The sequence below is a fragment of the Homarus americanus genome, unplaced genomic scaffold (genome assembly GCF_018991925.1).
Source record: "Homarus americanus isolate GMGI-L3 unplaced genomic scaffold, GMGI_Hamer_2.0 scaffold19318, whole genome shotgun sequence".
Taxonomy (NCBI): domain Eukaryota; kingdom Metazoa; phylum Arthropoda; class Malacostraca; order Decapoda; family Nephropidae; genus Homarus; species Homarus americanus.
Genome location: NW_024732238.1, coordinates 2,825,568 through 2,842,723, shown reverse-complemented (window position 1 = coordinate 2,842,723; position 17,156 = coordinate 2,825,568). Strand labels below are relative to the sequence as shown.

Sequence of the window (17,156 nt, the reverse complement as noted above, 5' to 3'; positions counted from 1 at the left end):
AGGTGAAATGAACCATATGGCGAGTGGGAGTTGGACGCAGCCTTGACGCATCACAGGTGAGTCATGGACCGCTCCGGTTGGCGACTCATCTAACCTTTCATCAATTTATCTACACAAAATTCTCATGTCAACCAAATTAAAGGTGATGTTTATGAATCTTAAATTATTGTTCATTTTCCCTACAAATCCCCCAAAGACGCACAAATACCCGTTTAACAGAAATAGATAAAACAGTGAGTGTATTAGTGTCAAAATGAAGCCAGCAACACTCATCAGCTCGCTTCCTTCCAATGAGTCACACGAAGCTACGACCTCGTCCGTACGCCTGCCTGGCTCATGGCTGGCCTCACCTCACACCTGTCCTCCTCTCTTATATACAACACAGGTGACTCGACCGCTCACCGCACCACCTACATAATTATCACCACCTATGATTACCTTTAACAGATCTGAATGTTAATGGATAAAATGAGGAGATATTAATATGTGAAGCTCAAGGTAGACTATAATTAGGAGTGGGAACGAGACCTTGGTGAGCGAGTATGAAGGCTCCTGAAGGTGGTGTGGCCGAGAGGTGTATTGTGTCGCTGATGGTGTAGTAACTGCCAGGAGTAAACACCGCCCTCACTGTTAGGTTGGGTAATGTGTGCTCTTGTCTCGGTAATTTATCTCATGTTGATGGAACTACTACTACTATAGCCACACCTTCGCCGCCATTTTATTTCCTTAAAATTAACTAGCCTAATACATAAGTAGCTACCCTAGCTGTGTTGAGTTAGTTGAGCCGCAGATCTATGCGGCATTCAGTGACTGTTGCCTAAAAGTCGATATCTGCGACTGCTGTCGGCTTTGAGGCCGATGCTTTCGTTCCCCCGAGGCAAAGCAATACATACCTAAGGAGAGAGAAGGACAGTCGACATCTCATCCAGGCTGTAACATAACTTCTGGGCTGCTGCTTCCGTTCAGATAACACCTCCGCGGGTCTGGCGTAGAAGCATCTTGCACTTGGTCCCATCCCGCCAGAGGATGTGAACACCAGAGGAGTGAAGCTGCCTTGATCAACGTTCTGAATTCTCTCCCATATGCCCTAATCTTGTCGTTCTCGCTCCTCCTGTGTGCAGCATCGAGAGCTAGGTTGAGGTGACATGCGGCCATACACTGGACATCAGCGTAGTAGACTGGTTCCCTGTTTTTAATAGTTATGGACAACAGGTGTGGACCGACAGAACACAGAGCCTATTCACTTTATTGTAAAGGTCATAATTAGATATTAGGACTCTTATAATGATGAGTTATGACGAAAAAAAAAAGACGATTTTCATCAATGGTACTTTTGGCGAATTTTACCCATAACCGAGATATCGGGAGTTGAAAAAAATAACTGCATTAACCAAATCTCGTGATTTTACGTAGCCTAACCTGACCTAAACCAACCTATTTCATCTCTGAGGCAGCGTTAGGGTGTCTAATTATCAGGTAAAATAAGCTGGGTGCCTAATCTTCAAGTGATCTGTTCAATATTATCCCAGACCTTGACCATAATATATTTAACCATGAAGTAACCAGGTTAAGGTCATGTCAGGTCAGGTTAGGTTAATGTTATGTTAAGATTATACCAGGTTAACGTTATGTTAGGCAAAATGTTATGTTAGGTTAGGTTTATATTGTGATAATATTATGTTAAGTTACCGTTACTTTACGTTAATATTTAATTAATCTTGCCAGGGGTGTGTTGTCAACTAATAGGGATACTGACCCTGGGGGGTTACTTGTCTCGTTAATATATCAGGAATCTTATATACCTTGACATGCATAAAGTATCTTTGTATCCTCAAGGTTTCACTGAAATATTGTATTTTGTTGTATTTTGTAATGTTTCGGTATGTTAAGAGTTGAATAGGTTTCCTTAGTGAGGTTCGATGGTTTGGGAGCTTCATAAGGCTTCGAATATATGTCTCTGAGATAATCTAAAGTTTACACCACAGGGAATAAACAAGAGAGTGCAGAGTGGGTGGGTGGGTGGTGGTGGTGTAGTTTGTGCTGGCCGGTGTGGTGCCCGAGTCCTCCCCCCAGAGCCTTGTCTATGCTGCTGAGGATTGAGTGACTACTGTGTACAACTCAGGGGATGTGCTGGTGTCTGAAGGTGTTGTGTGTGAAGGATTGCTGCCGTGTTGTGGCTGTGGGGGAGGACGCCGTGGCCCCAGAGAGTGGCGGTCATCGGCAGCCAGACCTCAGCAGATGGGTCCAAACTTAAGTATCAGACCATCACCTTTATTAAGTTTTATGAGGAAATTGTTAATGTTTTTCACTATTTGAACTATATTGGGCCATTATTCCGCTAACATCGGCTTACAAGCATAAATCGTAAGCTAGTATTTACTGAATAATTACACAGCAGGTGAGTACAATGACCACAGTAGCTACTGTAGGTAGGAAGGTTAGGTTAGGTCTTTTTGTTACGTTTTTTATCCCACATTTTTCCCAATGCTTCGAAGTCCTGCCCACCTAGGTCAAGGTTAACAGGGTAGGAAGGGTCATTCACCAAACTTTCATTACCAATACTTTATATCATTTTTATTTGATTTCGACATTTCTCAGATAAAACGAGATTTACTGTTTGAAACGACATGAAATAGTTTTATTTCGACTTTAAAGGAAAGTGTCGACATAGTGTATTTGACTCGGCAATTCACCAGTTAGTGACAAATAACCAAACTAATTCAACAAGTGACTATTTCTCCACCTCAAACGACTTCTGTTATTACTTTAGGGTAAAGATTTAGTTTCGGTCATCCCTGCTACCTAGGTAGTAGGTAGTTGGCCGCTACCAAATAGGGAGGTACTACCGCCTGGGAAGATATTGGAAGCATAATGCATTGTCTAATGGTAGACCCTGCTGCCATATGGCACCACAAAAATTGTGACCAAGTCCCAGGTTGCTGAGCTGACTTTCTGCCTCATTTACACATAATTGCAGGGTCTCAAATGTTTCTCTTACTATTGACAACACAACATACATATATTGTCTCTCACTATTGAATTTTTTTTTATTTTTTTTATTTTTTTATGGCTCATTATTATTATTATTATTATTATTATTATTGTTAATTATTATTGTTATTATTATTATTATTATTATTATTATTATTATTATTATTATTATTATTATTATTCATAATTTGTATTAGTATTTATATTTTTATATAATAATTTATTTTAATTAAATTTATTATTATTATTATTATTTCAGTAATATCATTATTATTATTATTATTATTATTATTATTATTATTATTATTATTATTATTATATTTTCGCCCCCAGGCCTTGATGTGGGTCGGTCATTAAAAATGACCTGTGCCCGGGAGGGCTAATGGCCGTAAAAAATAAATTAATAAATAAATAAAATAAAAAACTAGCCCAATGTAACCAAATGTCACCTAACCGATTTTTCGGGTGACCGAAACTATGATGGTGCCTATTTTAGTATAAACTGCTCTTGGATTTAAGGAGGCATAAATTGATCGGAGTGTATATCTGCACCCGATTTCCGCACTGACAACCCGATCCCCTTGATGGCGATAATCGGGTGAAAATAGTTAAACCATTATTTTAACCCGATATGTCAACACTGTTATCGAATATTATAAGAATTTTGCATTGACAAAACTTGGGTGAAGATGACAGTTTCACTATCTCTTAAACAAACCAATAGATAAGGCCAGATAGATTTCTTTGGTTAGGTTGATGAGGTACCAGATATCAATGCAAGTTCTTTCTGCTTAATATTTAACTTCCTAATATCCCCCAGATGGCCGAAACTAAAACTTTACCTCCGGCCTTGGTCAGTTAACAGATTCATCAAAGGATTCAGCTTTAAGTACGCTATAAAATATATTTTAATAAGTTACTCAACAAAAGCAGCTATATACAGTTTCTTTGTTTATGTAATAGAAAACTTAGCACTCGTTGTTCTGGGGTAGCTATTTTAAGTTAGTACTATTTTTTTTCCTCTTACGTAGAACAATTCTGCAAAAAACTATTTCTTTATTTTCTAATAATTATTGATTTTATTAACATATTATTGTTTTATTAGCTTATTATATGTGCAACATATTGTGCAAATGATAAAAACAATGAACAACCCAGCCCACATCGTTCTCAACGGCAAGAAAAAACACCTGTATGGAAAGAAGTCCAGATGGGAAGCAATGTAAAAATAAATCTCAAATGGAAAAGTCATCTGTTCACTGAAGCACATTTCAAATTCCATTTCAGTATTTTAATTAATTTTTTTTATAAAGTCCGGTTGCACCAACACCATTAAGTGATGTGAGGAAAGATTGTGGGGTTATGAGATATTGGTTCACACTCAGGATGGGTTGGAGAAAGGAAACTCACAATGTGCTCTCTGTATACATATTGTATTGGGTGTACAATGCAGCTTTTCGCTGGGAAGGCAGCATGGTTACAAGCGTTGAGTAGAGAGTTGGTTGGTGAGGGTGCTCAGAGGAAGACACGCTGCTTGTAGGGCGGCATAGTCGCCGGCGGGAGTGAGGGAGAAGGTGTTGCTCGCTGGTGGCAGTAGGTAGAAAGAGGGTGGTCACGGCGGGGTGAGGTCTTCGAAGCACTTCACTCTTGAAGATCGTTACGAGGGACGGACCGTCTAGATATCTGAACGGCTTTCTTATAAGACCCAATAATTTATTTGTCTGATTTACCTTCTTCTCGCAATGGCCCGAGAACTTCAGCTCATTGTCAACATACACACCTAGGTCCTTCTTACATTCAGTCTCAAATAGTGCAGTTTCTTCATCCCGTTGGGACATGTGATACGCCTCCTTACCGTTGGTACGCCCCAGGTGCATCCTCTTACACTTCGTGACATTGAATCTCAGCAGCCATTTCTTTGACCATTCTTGGAGCTCACAGAGATCCTTCTGCAGTTCTTCACAGTCCGCTTGGTTCTTGATTTCCAGAAATAACTTGGCGTCATCGGCAAACATTTGTATGGAGGAGTGTACAACGTCAGGCATGTCATTTATGAAACAAACAAACAAACAACAGCGGGCCCAATACACTGCCCTGTGGTACCCCGCTTGTGACAGGTACGGATGATGATTTCGTGCCTTTAATCACAACACTGCTTGCGGTCATGTAGAAAGTCTTCCATCCACGCGAGGACATTTCCCCGAATTCCGTACCCTTCCAGTTTGATTTTCAGCCTTTCGTGGGGCACACTGTCTAAGCCTTGGCAAAATCTAGGTAAATATTGTCGATATTACCACCCCGTTCCAGTTTATACGCAATCAACTTTTATTGTAGTTTTCATCCGTTATGTATTTTTAGTTGTAGCTTTGAAGTGTTTGATAACATTGCTTTTGATGTGGTTAGGTGACTTGTTCCAGTTATTCTTATCATTAGTAGTAATAGCAGAATTATTATCATCTGTAGTATTAGTAGTAGTATTAGCAGTAGTATTATCATCTGTAGTAGTAGTAGTAGCAGAATTATTATCATCTATAGTATTAGTAGTATTATTAGCAGTAGTATTATCATCTGTAGTAGTAGTAGTAGTAGTTTTAATTAATAACTTCTGTTTTTATCATTACTTTTATTGTATTATCCTTATGATCCTTGGCTCAGCTCAGCGTTTTGTTTACCTTTATCATAGAGAGTCGAGGCGGTGGTGGTGGAGGACTGGTGGTGATGCCTTGACAACTTATAACATTACCTCAAGGCTGACATAACACAAGAGGTCACAAGGAAGTTCCGTGATTCAGTTTTATCAAGTAATCAACAAATTGTAGTGAAATGGATCGTAAAGGCCCCCGTGGAACTAAGCCCAAGAACATGCCACTCCCAGGTAACCTCATCACCCTCGGGAACAAGTCTGGGAGAGGTGACGCCCAGAGTGATAAAACCTCCAGTCATGGGTCGTCTTTTGCCCCAAGTAAAACATCTGGTAAGTGGAAAATATCGTACACACTATATGGTAAAAATTATATCAACAGTGATCACTACATTGGATCATTTATGTGAGAGATAATGAACTGATCAAACCTGTATAATTTAATTTAATGTTGATGTCATATATTTAAGGATATTCGTTATTGCTGTCTACTCGTTTGTTATATAAATAGAGGTAATTATATGGGACTAACCAGTGAGCGAAATTTATTTTTAAAAATTATGAAAACACCGGATTTTTACTTTTATATTATAGTGGACACTGTTGTAGTTTGTGTAAATATGTTGAAAACTGGATATTTTAAAAATAAACGTTACTTAACATTTGTGGATATGAAAAATATACCTAACCAACCTTACCTAACAAACCTAACTACCTTATACGGACCCCCCAGTATATTAAACAGAAAGAACTTAATATAATATGGTGAAATTTGAGGCATTTTCTGGATGCAAGATGATACGGCTGCATCGGCGCTATGCACCCTGGGCGGCGGAGTGATTTGCTGTGTTGGCGGGTTCCACAATAAATGATTATCATATCAGAACTCACTAATGAAAATATTGTAAGAAAATAAATAGTAATAAAAATAACTTGCTCATGGGTTAGTCCTATATATTAACCAACTGTTGAAAAAAAAAAAAAATCCCCCAACCGTTGACCAATCACCACGTGGCAAGTAGTAACTGACCAATAGCCGATGTGCATTTTGCTTCCTGTCAAGCTACCCACGCACACCCACAATGCTCCAAGTTCATTTAGTTTAGTACATGTCTATTTTCTCAAGGAAATAAAGGTGTTATTCAAAGAAAACACCAAAATACACCAGAAAAATGTTTTTAGGTCAAAATCGAGTTGTCTGTAATACCAAATAATTACCATATTTTATTTAGGTTAAGAACGGGTAATACTCTGAATCGCTGACTTGGAGGAATTTCAACTTTCCTACTTTTGAGTCGTAAAACTTTAAATATTGGACACCAAAGAAAGAGCCATTTTAGACAAGTTTTCTGTACATCTAAGCTTTTTTCTAATCTCTTGAACAATCAAAACAAGTGGAGGAATTACAACTTTTCTACTTTTGGTTTTATGATGTTTTCATCCTAACATGATTTTCCATCACTGAAGGAGCTTGCTGAGCTCTTGCCCTGACTTCTTTATGAGCCCATCAAGAGACAGACATTTCATCTACATTAACGCTTCTGTTAAATAAATAGTACAGTACCGATACCATAAAACCTTGTTGATTATTTTCAGGAGGCTCTGGCGACAGAGTTCGAGATGGAGGAACTGGGACATCTGGCATGCTAGGGAAGAAGCCCAAGGCAGGATTTGGAGGTGGACCTGGTGTTGTGCGACCTGGTGTATCAAAGCCGACTTCTGTAGACATGGTCAACTTACTCAGTGAGGAATGGGAAACTGGAGCAACAGAGGTATTGATTGAGTCTGTATACTGTACAGCATCTTGATAGATTTACAGTTAGACTTAATAAGAAAGAATAAAGTATTGTAATTAATTTCTTGCTTAGCCCTCTCTGCCTCGAAGCTCATTTCACTGCCATGGAATTGTTTTGTTAATTGTAATGGGGTCTTTTCTAGCATAAAATAGCCTGAAAAATTGTATGAAATCATAAAAAATTTAAAATTCGTAAAATTTAAGCCACTTTTTTTCGAGTAAGTTGAAAAAGTAGGAAAATGATTAGTAACATCTCGAATATCCATTCACATTTTCCTTGTATTATGGTGTTCATTAATAATTACTACTTTATATACCAAAATAAAGAACAAAGCCTGTAGAATATTGTGGTATAAGGAAAAATAATATAACACAAAAACTCCTGGAATAATTAAAGGGCCGAGCGGCGCACCCTCCTCTCGCTCTAAAGGCCAGAGCGACACTGGCTTCATGCTGAGCTGCCATGCACACAATGACCAAGACCGTCTCAGGGAAGGTGATAAGGCCCACACAAAGAAAATGACGTCCGTCAAATGGCGTCCCAAGTTCAAGTAAAGTCAGTTTCACTGAATAGTTTTTTAGTTATTTGAAAATAGCCCATTGGACGCCACGTTGGCATCACGAGGCTGAGAGGGTTAATATCTCTTTATTTGCAAATCCCTGTAATGTAGTGAAAGTTGCTGACTGAGAATGCCCCCCTCGTACTTTTATACTGTATTCTTAGACCACAATTAACACTCCGTTTCCCAGTTTTCTTCAGTTACTGGTATGTTTCTGCTGCACTAGATAAATAAGTGCCTCGTCTCCTGATTTGGCAGAAAATGATATTATGTATTGTATATGGGAGGGCAGTTTTATAGTGTGGCTTAATGTAAACAATGAGCTGTTCTTGCTAACCTTGTTTTGTTTTTGTTTTTTGTATTTATTTACATTCTTGAATTTTCACATGTACTGTTTTATTTCACTTAATATGTACTGAACTAATCGGCTCCTTCAACTATGACTTTTTTTTAGCTTAATTACGCTATGCTATTATGAAAGTCTAATGCAGTAATTTTATTTTTTATTTAAACAGGTGGACCCCAATGATCTTATTCCTTTCATAGAGGCTGGGGAAGAATATGGAGACAGTACTGAGATGTATTTATGTGGTGCTGTCAAGAGTCTTCGCTCTCAGAGAACAAAGCCAGACAACTTGCTGTGTTTCTCTCTAATGTATCTGGTTAAAGTTAAACCTCATCTGTTCAGTAGATCAAAAATGGTGGTGGAAGCTTTCTGTTCCCTCTTAAAAAGAGATCATTCAATGACCTATAAGTCAAAGGGAAATGCAGCTGTGTCTGTATTAGCGGCAAACATTCTTCTGGCGGCCTTCCAAGAAGAAAAATCGTGGCCTCAAATATTTGTACGCGTTTACATGGAAGATTCTCTCGGAGAGCGCGTGTGGGTTGACCACGAGGACTGTAAAGGCTTTGTGGATAACATTGCCACAGCCTTTAGGACAAAGTTGCCCCCAAAAAGCCTTCTTTATCCTGACCTTGGAATGGGGAGTCGACAAGACTGTCCTTCACCCCCGGTGTCTGGAGGCTCAGGTGGGGCAGACTCTGGTGATGGTGACTCAGAGTTGTCTCTCGAGTGTAAAGAGAGTCTAGATGTTAGTGTTACTAACAGATATGCAGAGTCAATGCAAGACATAGAAGAAATGGTGATGGAAGCTGTACAACACCAGCTTGGGGTGAGACACCAGAGCCCTGATGCTGTAGCCCGTAATTTCATCCGTTTTCTGTCATCTGTTTGTGGCATTCTGGAAGTGCGAAGGCACGTTGCTCCAAGACTAGAGATGTGGCTGCAGAGTCCAAAATTGCAAAGACCAGCCACAGAGCTTCTCATGTCATTATGTCTGAACTGCAACACTCACTCACAGTTAGATGTGGAGTGCATCAGCCACATAATACGTATCCGCTTAAAACACAAACCTCTCATCAACCAATACATGTCGTGCCTGAAGGAACTTCTTGCTGCCCATGCTGACAACATTCCCTCAGTCATGAAACATACATTGTATAATGAACTATCTCAAGCCAGAAACCCAAGCAATATGTCAATCCTGTCTGTAATTTTTCAGTTTGCACCAGAACATGCTGCTATTATACTGGCAGAGGAGTTCCAGGAGCTTCTATGTAACAGAGAAGATTTTCTTAGAGCTCTCAGAGCTCTCTTGCGAGAGATTGTACGTGCTTTGCGGCATGACATGCAGTTTCAAAAGTTTTGTCAAGGACTCATGAAAGATCGTAAGGATCCATCATTCAGAGAGAGTTTTGAATTTAAAGAGAGAATGTTTCACAGTATCACAGACCTTATAGTGCTAACTGTTTTTGTAGCCATATCTCCACAGGTCAGAGAAAGTGCTGCTCAGATGTACCGCGGCGAACACAGAGATCCTGAATCGGTGAGACGATATCAGGAAATGGTGGCTTCCATACAGAGAGATGCAATTCACTGGCTTTACAGAGTGGTTCCAAAGTGTTACAACCCAAGCAAGGAAGAGTTTAACCGCAGCCTTCATAAAATTCTTATGTTTGAGCAGGCAGAAGTATACTTCATAAAGGACAACTGGCCCACAGAAAATGACAGACCACTCTACTTCAGATTAACCTCAGAAATTCCTGTGAAACAAGAAACTGTGACACGAATGCTTATGATAGCTGTAATGAAGGACCAGTGGATGAAGTCTCAAGATTTGTTAGAATCAGTTGATAAGCTTATTAAGAGAGCCACAGCTCTTCATAATGATGATATGGAAGTGTTACACCTCGACGACATAAAGATTGTAGAACTGATATTCAACCTTTGTCCTTACATACCTCCAGAAAATTCTCCTCTGCCTCAAGGGTACCGGCCTCCGAAGACTGCCATTGCTAATTTGTATTGGAAGTCATGGATAATGTTGCTGCTCATAACAGCACATAATCCTTCTGTATTTGGGCTCTTGGCGTGGGAGTCTTACCCAACTCTGCGTACACTCATGGAAATGTGTATCACAAATTCTTTTGTGTTCCCGCCACCTACTTTAGCATCTGGAGAGAAAGGTGAGGAGATGACTACTCAGGAAATACATCTCTTTGCTATTGAACGTCAGCACATCTTGGATTTTGAATCTCATTTAGCTCAGAAGACCATTACAGAACAAAACAGCCTTCTTCTTAGTCAGCTGATAACCATGGACCCGACCGGACCAGCTCGTAAACCTCCTGTTATTGTGTTAGAGCAACTGAAGTCTCTTAATACTTCCCACAAAATTGGTCATCTGCTCTGTCGCAGTAGAAGTCCTGACTTCTTGGTAGACATAATTCAGCGTCAAGGAGCTTCTCAGAGCATGCCGTGGTTGGCAGAACTGGTACAGAGCAGTGAAGGTGCCTTTTCTGTTCTACCAGTTCAGTGTTTATGTGAGTTTCTCTTAAGTGAAGCTGGTACAGGTAGTGGTGGAGGAGAAGGTGCAACGAGACATCATCAACTGCTGCAGCACTTGCGTTCTCTGCTGCGTGCACCCCGTCAAGAAGATGGCGTCAGTGTTGAAATTTTAGAATATTTTTTGAGGCGCTTAAGTTCACAACAAGCTTTGGCCCGCACACAAGCTGTACGTGGACTGCAGTTAGTGGTTGCACCTATCAATGACCCAATGGAGATAGATGGTGACTCTCATACACCACATGCTTGGCTGCTCCAACATCTTCCCAACCTACCAGGGTTTGATCTGGTTCAAGGAGTTGCCAGTCAAGCTCTTCGTGCCGCTTGCCAGATTGAAACTGACCCCCATGCTGTTAGTGCTTATATTCGATTTTTGGCTGTACACACTAGAGATGACCCACTTCAAGATCAGGCAGAATTAGTGCAAGACATGGCACAACTGATTGTGGAGAGATGCACCATGATTTCTGCTATATTACCAATGCCAGACCGTCCAAATCAACCATTTGCTAATGCCCACAGCACCCTCAAAGCCTTACTGATCATTTTCATAAACTACATGCGAGGAGTCAGGTTGCCACCGCGAGAATCCTTCACATGGTCAGAGAGTCAGGATCAGGTGCGTGTACAGTGGGCATCAGGTGAACAGGCAGTCATGCATATACTTGTGGTTCATGCTATGGTGATTCTCCTGACTCATGGTCCAGACAACAGTCCTGATCTCTTTCATGAATTACTAACTACTTGGTTCCCAGAGCAAGAGGAAATGCCACAGGCCTTTCTGGTAGACACCTCAGAGGAAGCTCTCCTCCTTCCAGATTGGCTCAAACTGAAAATGATAAGATCCACCGTCCCTCAGCTCGTTGATGCTGCTTTAAAGGTACAGTATTTTCTTGTTATTGTGTCTTATATTTAACTTGAATGATACATAATTTGTTTTAAACATTTATCAGTAACATTTAAAATTGTGAAGTGTTTTCCATTAATTTATGATAATACTGCTGTTTTTCTCAGTCATGCCAAGAATAGATATATTAAACTAGAAGTGAGAAATATGATGTGCTTGAGAACAATTTGTGGAGTGTGATGACAGGATATAGAAAATTAAAAATACCTGTATACTACTGAAATATCAAGGTGTGGAAGTGTCAGTCAGAATTGAAAGAGGTTTGGTAAGATGGACTTACTGAGATGATGGGAAGCAAAGGAATGGTAAAAAAGGTATGATTGAAAGGTGATTAGTAGGAGGCAGTGAGGAAGACCTAGTAAGAGATAGAACGAAGAACATGTAGACATGCGGAGGTTGACGGGTTTTGAAGACATCGGAAAGGATCTTGGGGGATTGTTTTTAAACCAACCGTATTTAGGTACAATAGATATATAATGAACAGTGCATAATATTTTTGCATCCTTGAATTCAACACAATATTACTGAAGAACAGTATTAATGGTTTATGTGGGTTTTATGCATGCGAGTTGTGTAAATGTTGTGGAAGGCAACATAATTCTGTACTGTAATAGGACACTTGTGTTACAGCGATAGAGTGAATGAAGAGTGTGTTCGTTCTTGATTCTGGCTGCACTACAGTATACAGCACCATGCTAGATGAGTGGAAAACATAAAATGAAACTGACTCGGTTTGTAATATTAAAATTCCTGGGTCATTGTCCTTCCACTATTTTAATAAGAATCATCTCTTCCAGGATTTGGAGCCATCTCAGTTGGTACTGTTCATACAGTCCTTTGGGATACCTGTGGCAAGCATGACCAAGTTGTTGTGTGCTCTAGATGTTGCTGTTAAAACAAATGATGAAGCTGTGGCTGCTGCAGTGTTAGACAAGAGCCATAAAACATACATGGCTCAGTTAGTTGAGGTAATAATGATGAAGTTTTGCAGATAAATTATTCATAGTTATTTAAAGCATCAGATGAAAAATGAAAGTCATACAGTATACAGTATATTGATGTATATTCCGAATTTTATAATGGTGTTGATGTGCGGTCTTGTTTTAGGTTCAACACCAGCGAGGAGCAAAGGGAGGTCATGCCTTTGCTGCGACACTTGGCGAACGTGATGATATGGATGTAGTAGGAGAGCGACCTCCCCATATTCTCCCACTGGTGACTCCTCTCAAGGTGAGATCCAGGTTTTGCAGTTTGTTCTGATTATATGTGACATGAAAAGTAACAGTGTAATTTGCACTCAGTTTAATGTGTTTTATTAATCTACGTATATGTTTAGGGAAACTGCATTATGTTTTTTTTTTCAAAGTAAAGTTGCATTAGGTTGTAGTGAGTTAGTTTTGAGTAATATGAGCTCAGGTATTGATATGCAGATTGAAACATTAAAATTTTTATAGGTGTCACAGCCACTGCATACAGAATTAAGCAAGAGTGAAGTGCAGTCTTTTGTGCTACAGTGTTTCACCATTGAAGTTCTTCACCGAGAGCACAAGAAACAGGCAAGTTGATGGTACAGTATATTTATTGTTCAGACATGCTGCAATAAAAAGAAACCTATAAATAACTGATATGTTCTTGCACATGAAGAATGAGTCTCATTTATACTATTAATTGATAAGTATTTTAGATGTACTCCACGTCTGTGTGTAGCAATCCGATATTAACAAAGGTGACTAAGAATTGTTCATTGGTCGTTTAGGTACGTGACTCGGTACAGACCATTTTTGCAGAATATGAGGCAGTTAGGCCATCATCCAGTTATGTCTACAGACATAACTTCACCTACACATTCATTGTCTCAAGTTTTGATTTCAAAGCACTTACTAGCTGATTGTTTTATAAAGGAAACATGATTGAATAAATAAAAGTAATATGTTGCAGTTTGTGTGATTTGAAAATTGTACATCAAGAGACTGACTAACTTTATTTACTGTCAACACTATACTGTACTGCACTGCATACAACACTGCTTGAATACACCCAGTGCACGATCATGACATCTATGTTGGAAAAATAACAATGTAACAACTAAACCTTTTTTGTAACTAATACAGTGACTCAGGTGACTCATGTGCTGTACTGTATAAATCACTGTTAGTCTTAATTGGGATTTTAGAGTTGAATACTGTACTTGGATTTCTGTACTCTACGGTACAGTATAGCTTACTTTAATTTCTCCCTTTCAGGTCCAAGATACAATGCGTGTATTGCAGCGCCATTTTAGCAGGGAAATTAGTAGACAGGACCCAGAAGGTCCTTACATAAATGAATTCCTCAGTAGTCTCAATGCCATCATGCACTCACCGGTATGTCCTTTTTCCTTTTCTTTTTTTAAGTGCAATATGATATTTGAGGTTATTTTTGTGACATGTAATTATGTAATTAGATAAGCTGAGAAGTAATCCCAAGAATCTGACTGTCTTAGTAATTTATTGATTTTGTGTGAAATTTAATAAAGCTTAACATACACTTAATAATAAAGACAATGTTATATATATTTCAGCAACATGCTCCAACTTTTGTGGCTGGGCTACATGACCACTACGTCCACTCAGCATCACTGTTCCGTTTGCTGAAGAGCTTGGACAATAAGAAAGGATGTGAAAACCTGTATGGCCGCACATGCCAGCTGGTTGCCATTATCCTGAGAATGGCACCTAATAGGAAGTCTCCCTTGACACATGTTCTTCAGGCATTCAATATTGAAGAAATCCAATGTCAAGAAGTAAAGAAAATAGAACCTGAAGTGGAAGTAGATGTATCCTCAACTCAAGCAGTCTTGGTTCATCTGGCCAACACAAAGCCTAATCAGTTAGAAAAGGAGATATGTCATGTTGTGGGATGTGCCATGAAGGGTGGCAAGATGGCACCTGCAGTTGGTGCTCTGTCACAACTCTTATTGTCCAGTATCTCAGTGAAGCACGATCAAGAGGCTGCAGCTGGGACCAGTCCACCAACTGCTCTCTTGTTAGACTGGTTACAAGTGTTGGATCCAGAGTTAGAGAAGGGCTCTGATCAGCTACAGCAAATTTTACTTTTCAAAAAGCGCGGTATTGAACGAAAGGAGGGAGGTTATAGCCAGGCATATCTTTTGGCAGCTTTCACACACCAGGCACGATGGGATACACTAGAACACTGTGTTCGTGCACTTCTGCGTGTTCACTGCCCAACTTTAGATTCTGCAGCGGTTTTAGGATTTGTTTGGGCTGTGTTGCATGTGCCCAAGTTATGGCAAGGTAGGGAACGTCGTACACCTCGCCATGCACCCCGAGAAACATTGTTAAATTTCAGTGTCTCGGAAGTTGTCCACATATCTCAGTACATGATTGCAGAGTGCCAAGCAGCCTTAGAAGCTGGACGTGGTACAGTAACTTTAGAAACACATTTACCTTTGCTACTTCACTCTTTGGATGATTCACCTGTCTCAATTCAAGCCTTGGCTGAGCATCTAGCTAAGATTTCTCATGAATCAGGTTCAATGGGCCAAGCAGCTGGACACCTGTTGTACCACCTGTACTTAAGGATGCCAAGAATAATTTCATACTTGACACCAGGTACCATTAACAGGGTTGTATCAGCTGGTGCATGCGGAGGCACAGCTCAGGAAAGTGGGGCAGATGTTGCATTACACACGCTCCTTACTATGCTAGCTGCACCTGAGCCAGACAGAAATTTTCGCCGGCGTATGTGTGATTTGGAGTCTGCAGTTCGAAAACAAGCTGCATCTCATCCTCTGATTGTATTACGCCATCTTCCTTTGCTAGCTGCTTCTCTGAAAGGCACAAACCATCTTCAGCTGACAGCATTACGGGCAAGGAATTACTTGGAGTTATTTTCAATGATATTGGGAGTGCTGGAGCTCCTTCAACCACTTCTGTTTGCCCCTCAGCACCATAAAGCATTAACTCCCACTTTAGACAGTTTTATGGCTTTGTTTAAGGCTCATCCTAGAACTCATGAGTTGGGCCATTTATTGGTTAGATTTTCTCATCTCTTAATGGAGTGGGTTGGGTGTCAGGGTGGCCCAGCTGGAACTTACCTTTGCTCTCACTCAAACTTACTCGCCACCCTGCAGATGCATCACCCTGATATTGCTGCTGTTCGTTCCTTGGCTGCCATTGCTGCAGCTCGTGGTATGGATCAACCTAAAGAGTCGGCTTCAAATCAGCAGTTTGGTTCTGATCCCAGTTTGCCGGTTGGGGGTTCTCATGGCCCATTGCCACCACCATGGATAATGGCACAGGTTGGGGAACTGCAAGCTAGACTTGAAGCTTCAGGATTGCCTGAGGATCAGTTAGACATCCTTAGGAAAGTCATTGACCTTCCAGACCGTTGGGTTAATGCTGCCTTACCATCTTTCACCCACACATTTTGTGAAGGTATTGTCAGTGAACACCGAGAGGTTCGTTGTCTCTGCTGGGAATTAGTCTCTCGTTTACTACATCAACGTCCTGCTTTAGGTGGTCGTGTTGGCCAGGCTGTATTTTCTGCCCTCAGGAGTGAAGACAGTGCTGTTGTAGAAACTGCCTTAGAACACCTTCCTGAAGTTATTTTACTTTTGCATAACCAAGCTGCTGATTTGTTGACTGCAGCATTTGTTTCTACTTTAACAGCTTCTTCCAATGCTACTGGTTCACTTAGTGAAGCTCTCACTTTACTACATCTCCACACAGGGGCATAATTATATTTCCTTAATTCATGTAATAAAATTTTTTATTCAAAGAGGCTATTAATTGCTCATACCATTCATGCTTTTAAGTTGTAAAGTACTTATCTGCTCCTGCTAATGTCAGAAACTAGAGCAACTTTAAAATAAAATGCTAGAATTGTGTGGATGACCAAGAAACAAGTTAAAACAGTTACTTGTCCTGTGAGAGTAGTTATGAGAAAGTAATATGAAGAGGTGTAAGTGCATCATGGTATGATAAAACATGCATGTAAATCTTAAGATAATAAAAATCAGAGGATGATTATATTTCACTTGTTACTTTAATATTAGTATCCTGGGAGAGTATGTATCAGGTGTTGTAACACTTCAGTGGTAGCTTTTCCCAGATCTTTAAATGGTCACCTTCAGCCTAGAAGAAAGACTACTATTGTCTAGATTGAGCTCTTTCCTCTTCATAACACACCACAAATTCTCCGTCAGATTTAGAACGGGTAATCTTCTTTGCCATTCCTTGAAATAATCACTGGAACACTAAGTCTTTTATCACTTTATTAGTGTGTTGTCCCCCACTGTCCTGCATGTAAAAAAATCTGAATTTGTTAAATCACTTCTCCAGATTCTCACATGTGAA

At 39.9% G+C, this 17,156-nt stretch overlaps 1 protein-coding gene across 1 annotated transcript; it reads left to right on the top strand.

Annotated features, from left to right (window-relative positions):
- The first annotated feature begins 5,649 nt into the window (after nucleotides 1–5,649).
- On the top strand, nucleotides 5,650–16,578 carry LOC121868305 (integrator complex subunit 1-like). The gene is made up of 8 exons (XM_042368771.1): nucleotides 5,650–5,965; nucleotides 7,229–7,404; nucleotides 8,503–11,772; nucleotides 12,597–12,767; nucleotides 12,907–13,029; nucleotides 13,254–13,355; nucleotides 14,043–14,162; nucleotides 14,360–16,578. Exons 1-8 carry the CDS (start codon nucleotides 5,815–5,817, stop codon nucleotides 16,535–16,537), a joined length of 6,291 nt encoding a protein of 2,096 aa, XP_042224705.1. The 5' UTR covers nucleotides 5,650–5,814; the 3' UTR covers nucleotides 16,538–16,578.
- The last annotated feature ends 578 nt before the right edge of the window (nucleotides 16,579–17,156 follow it).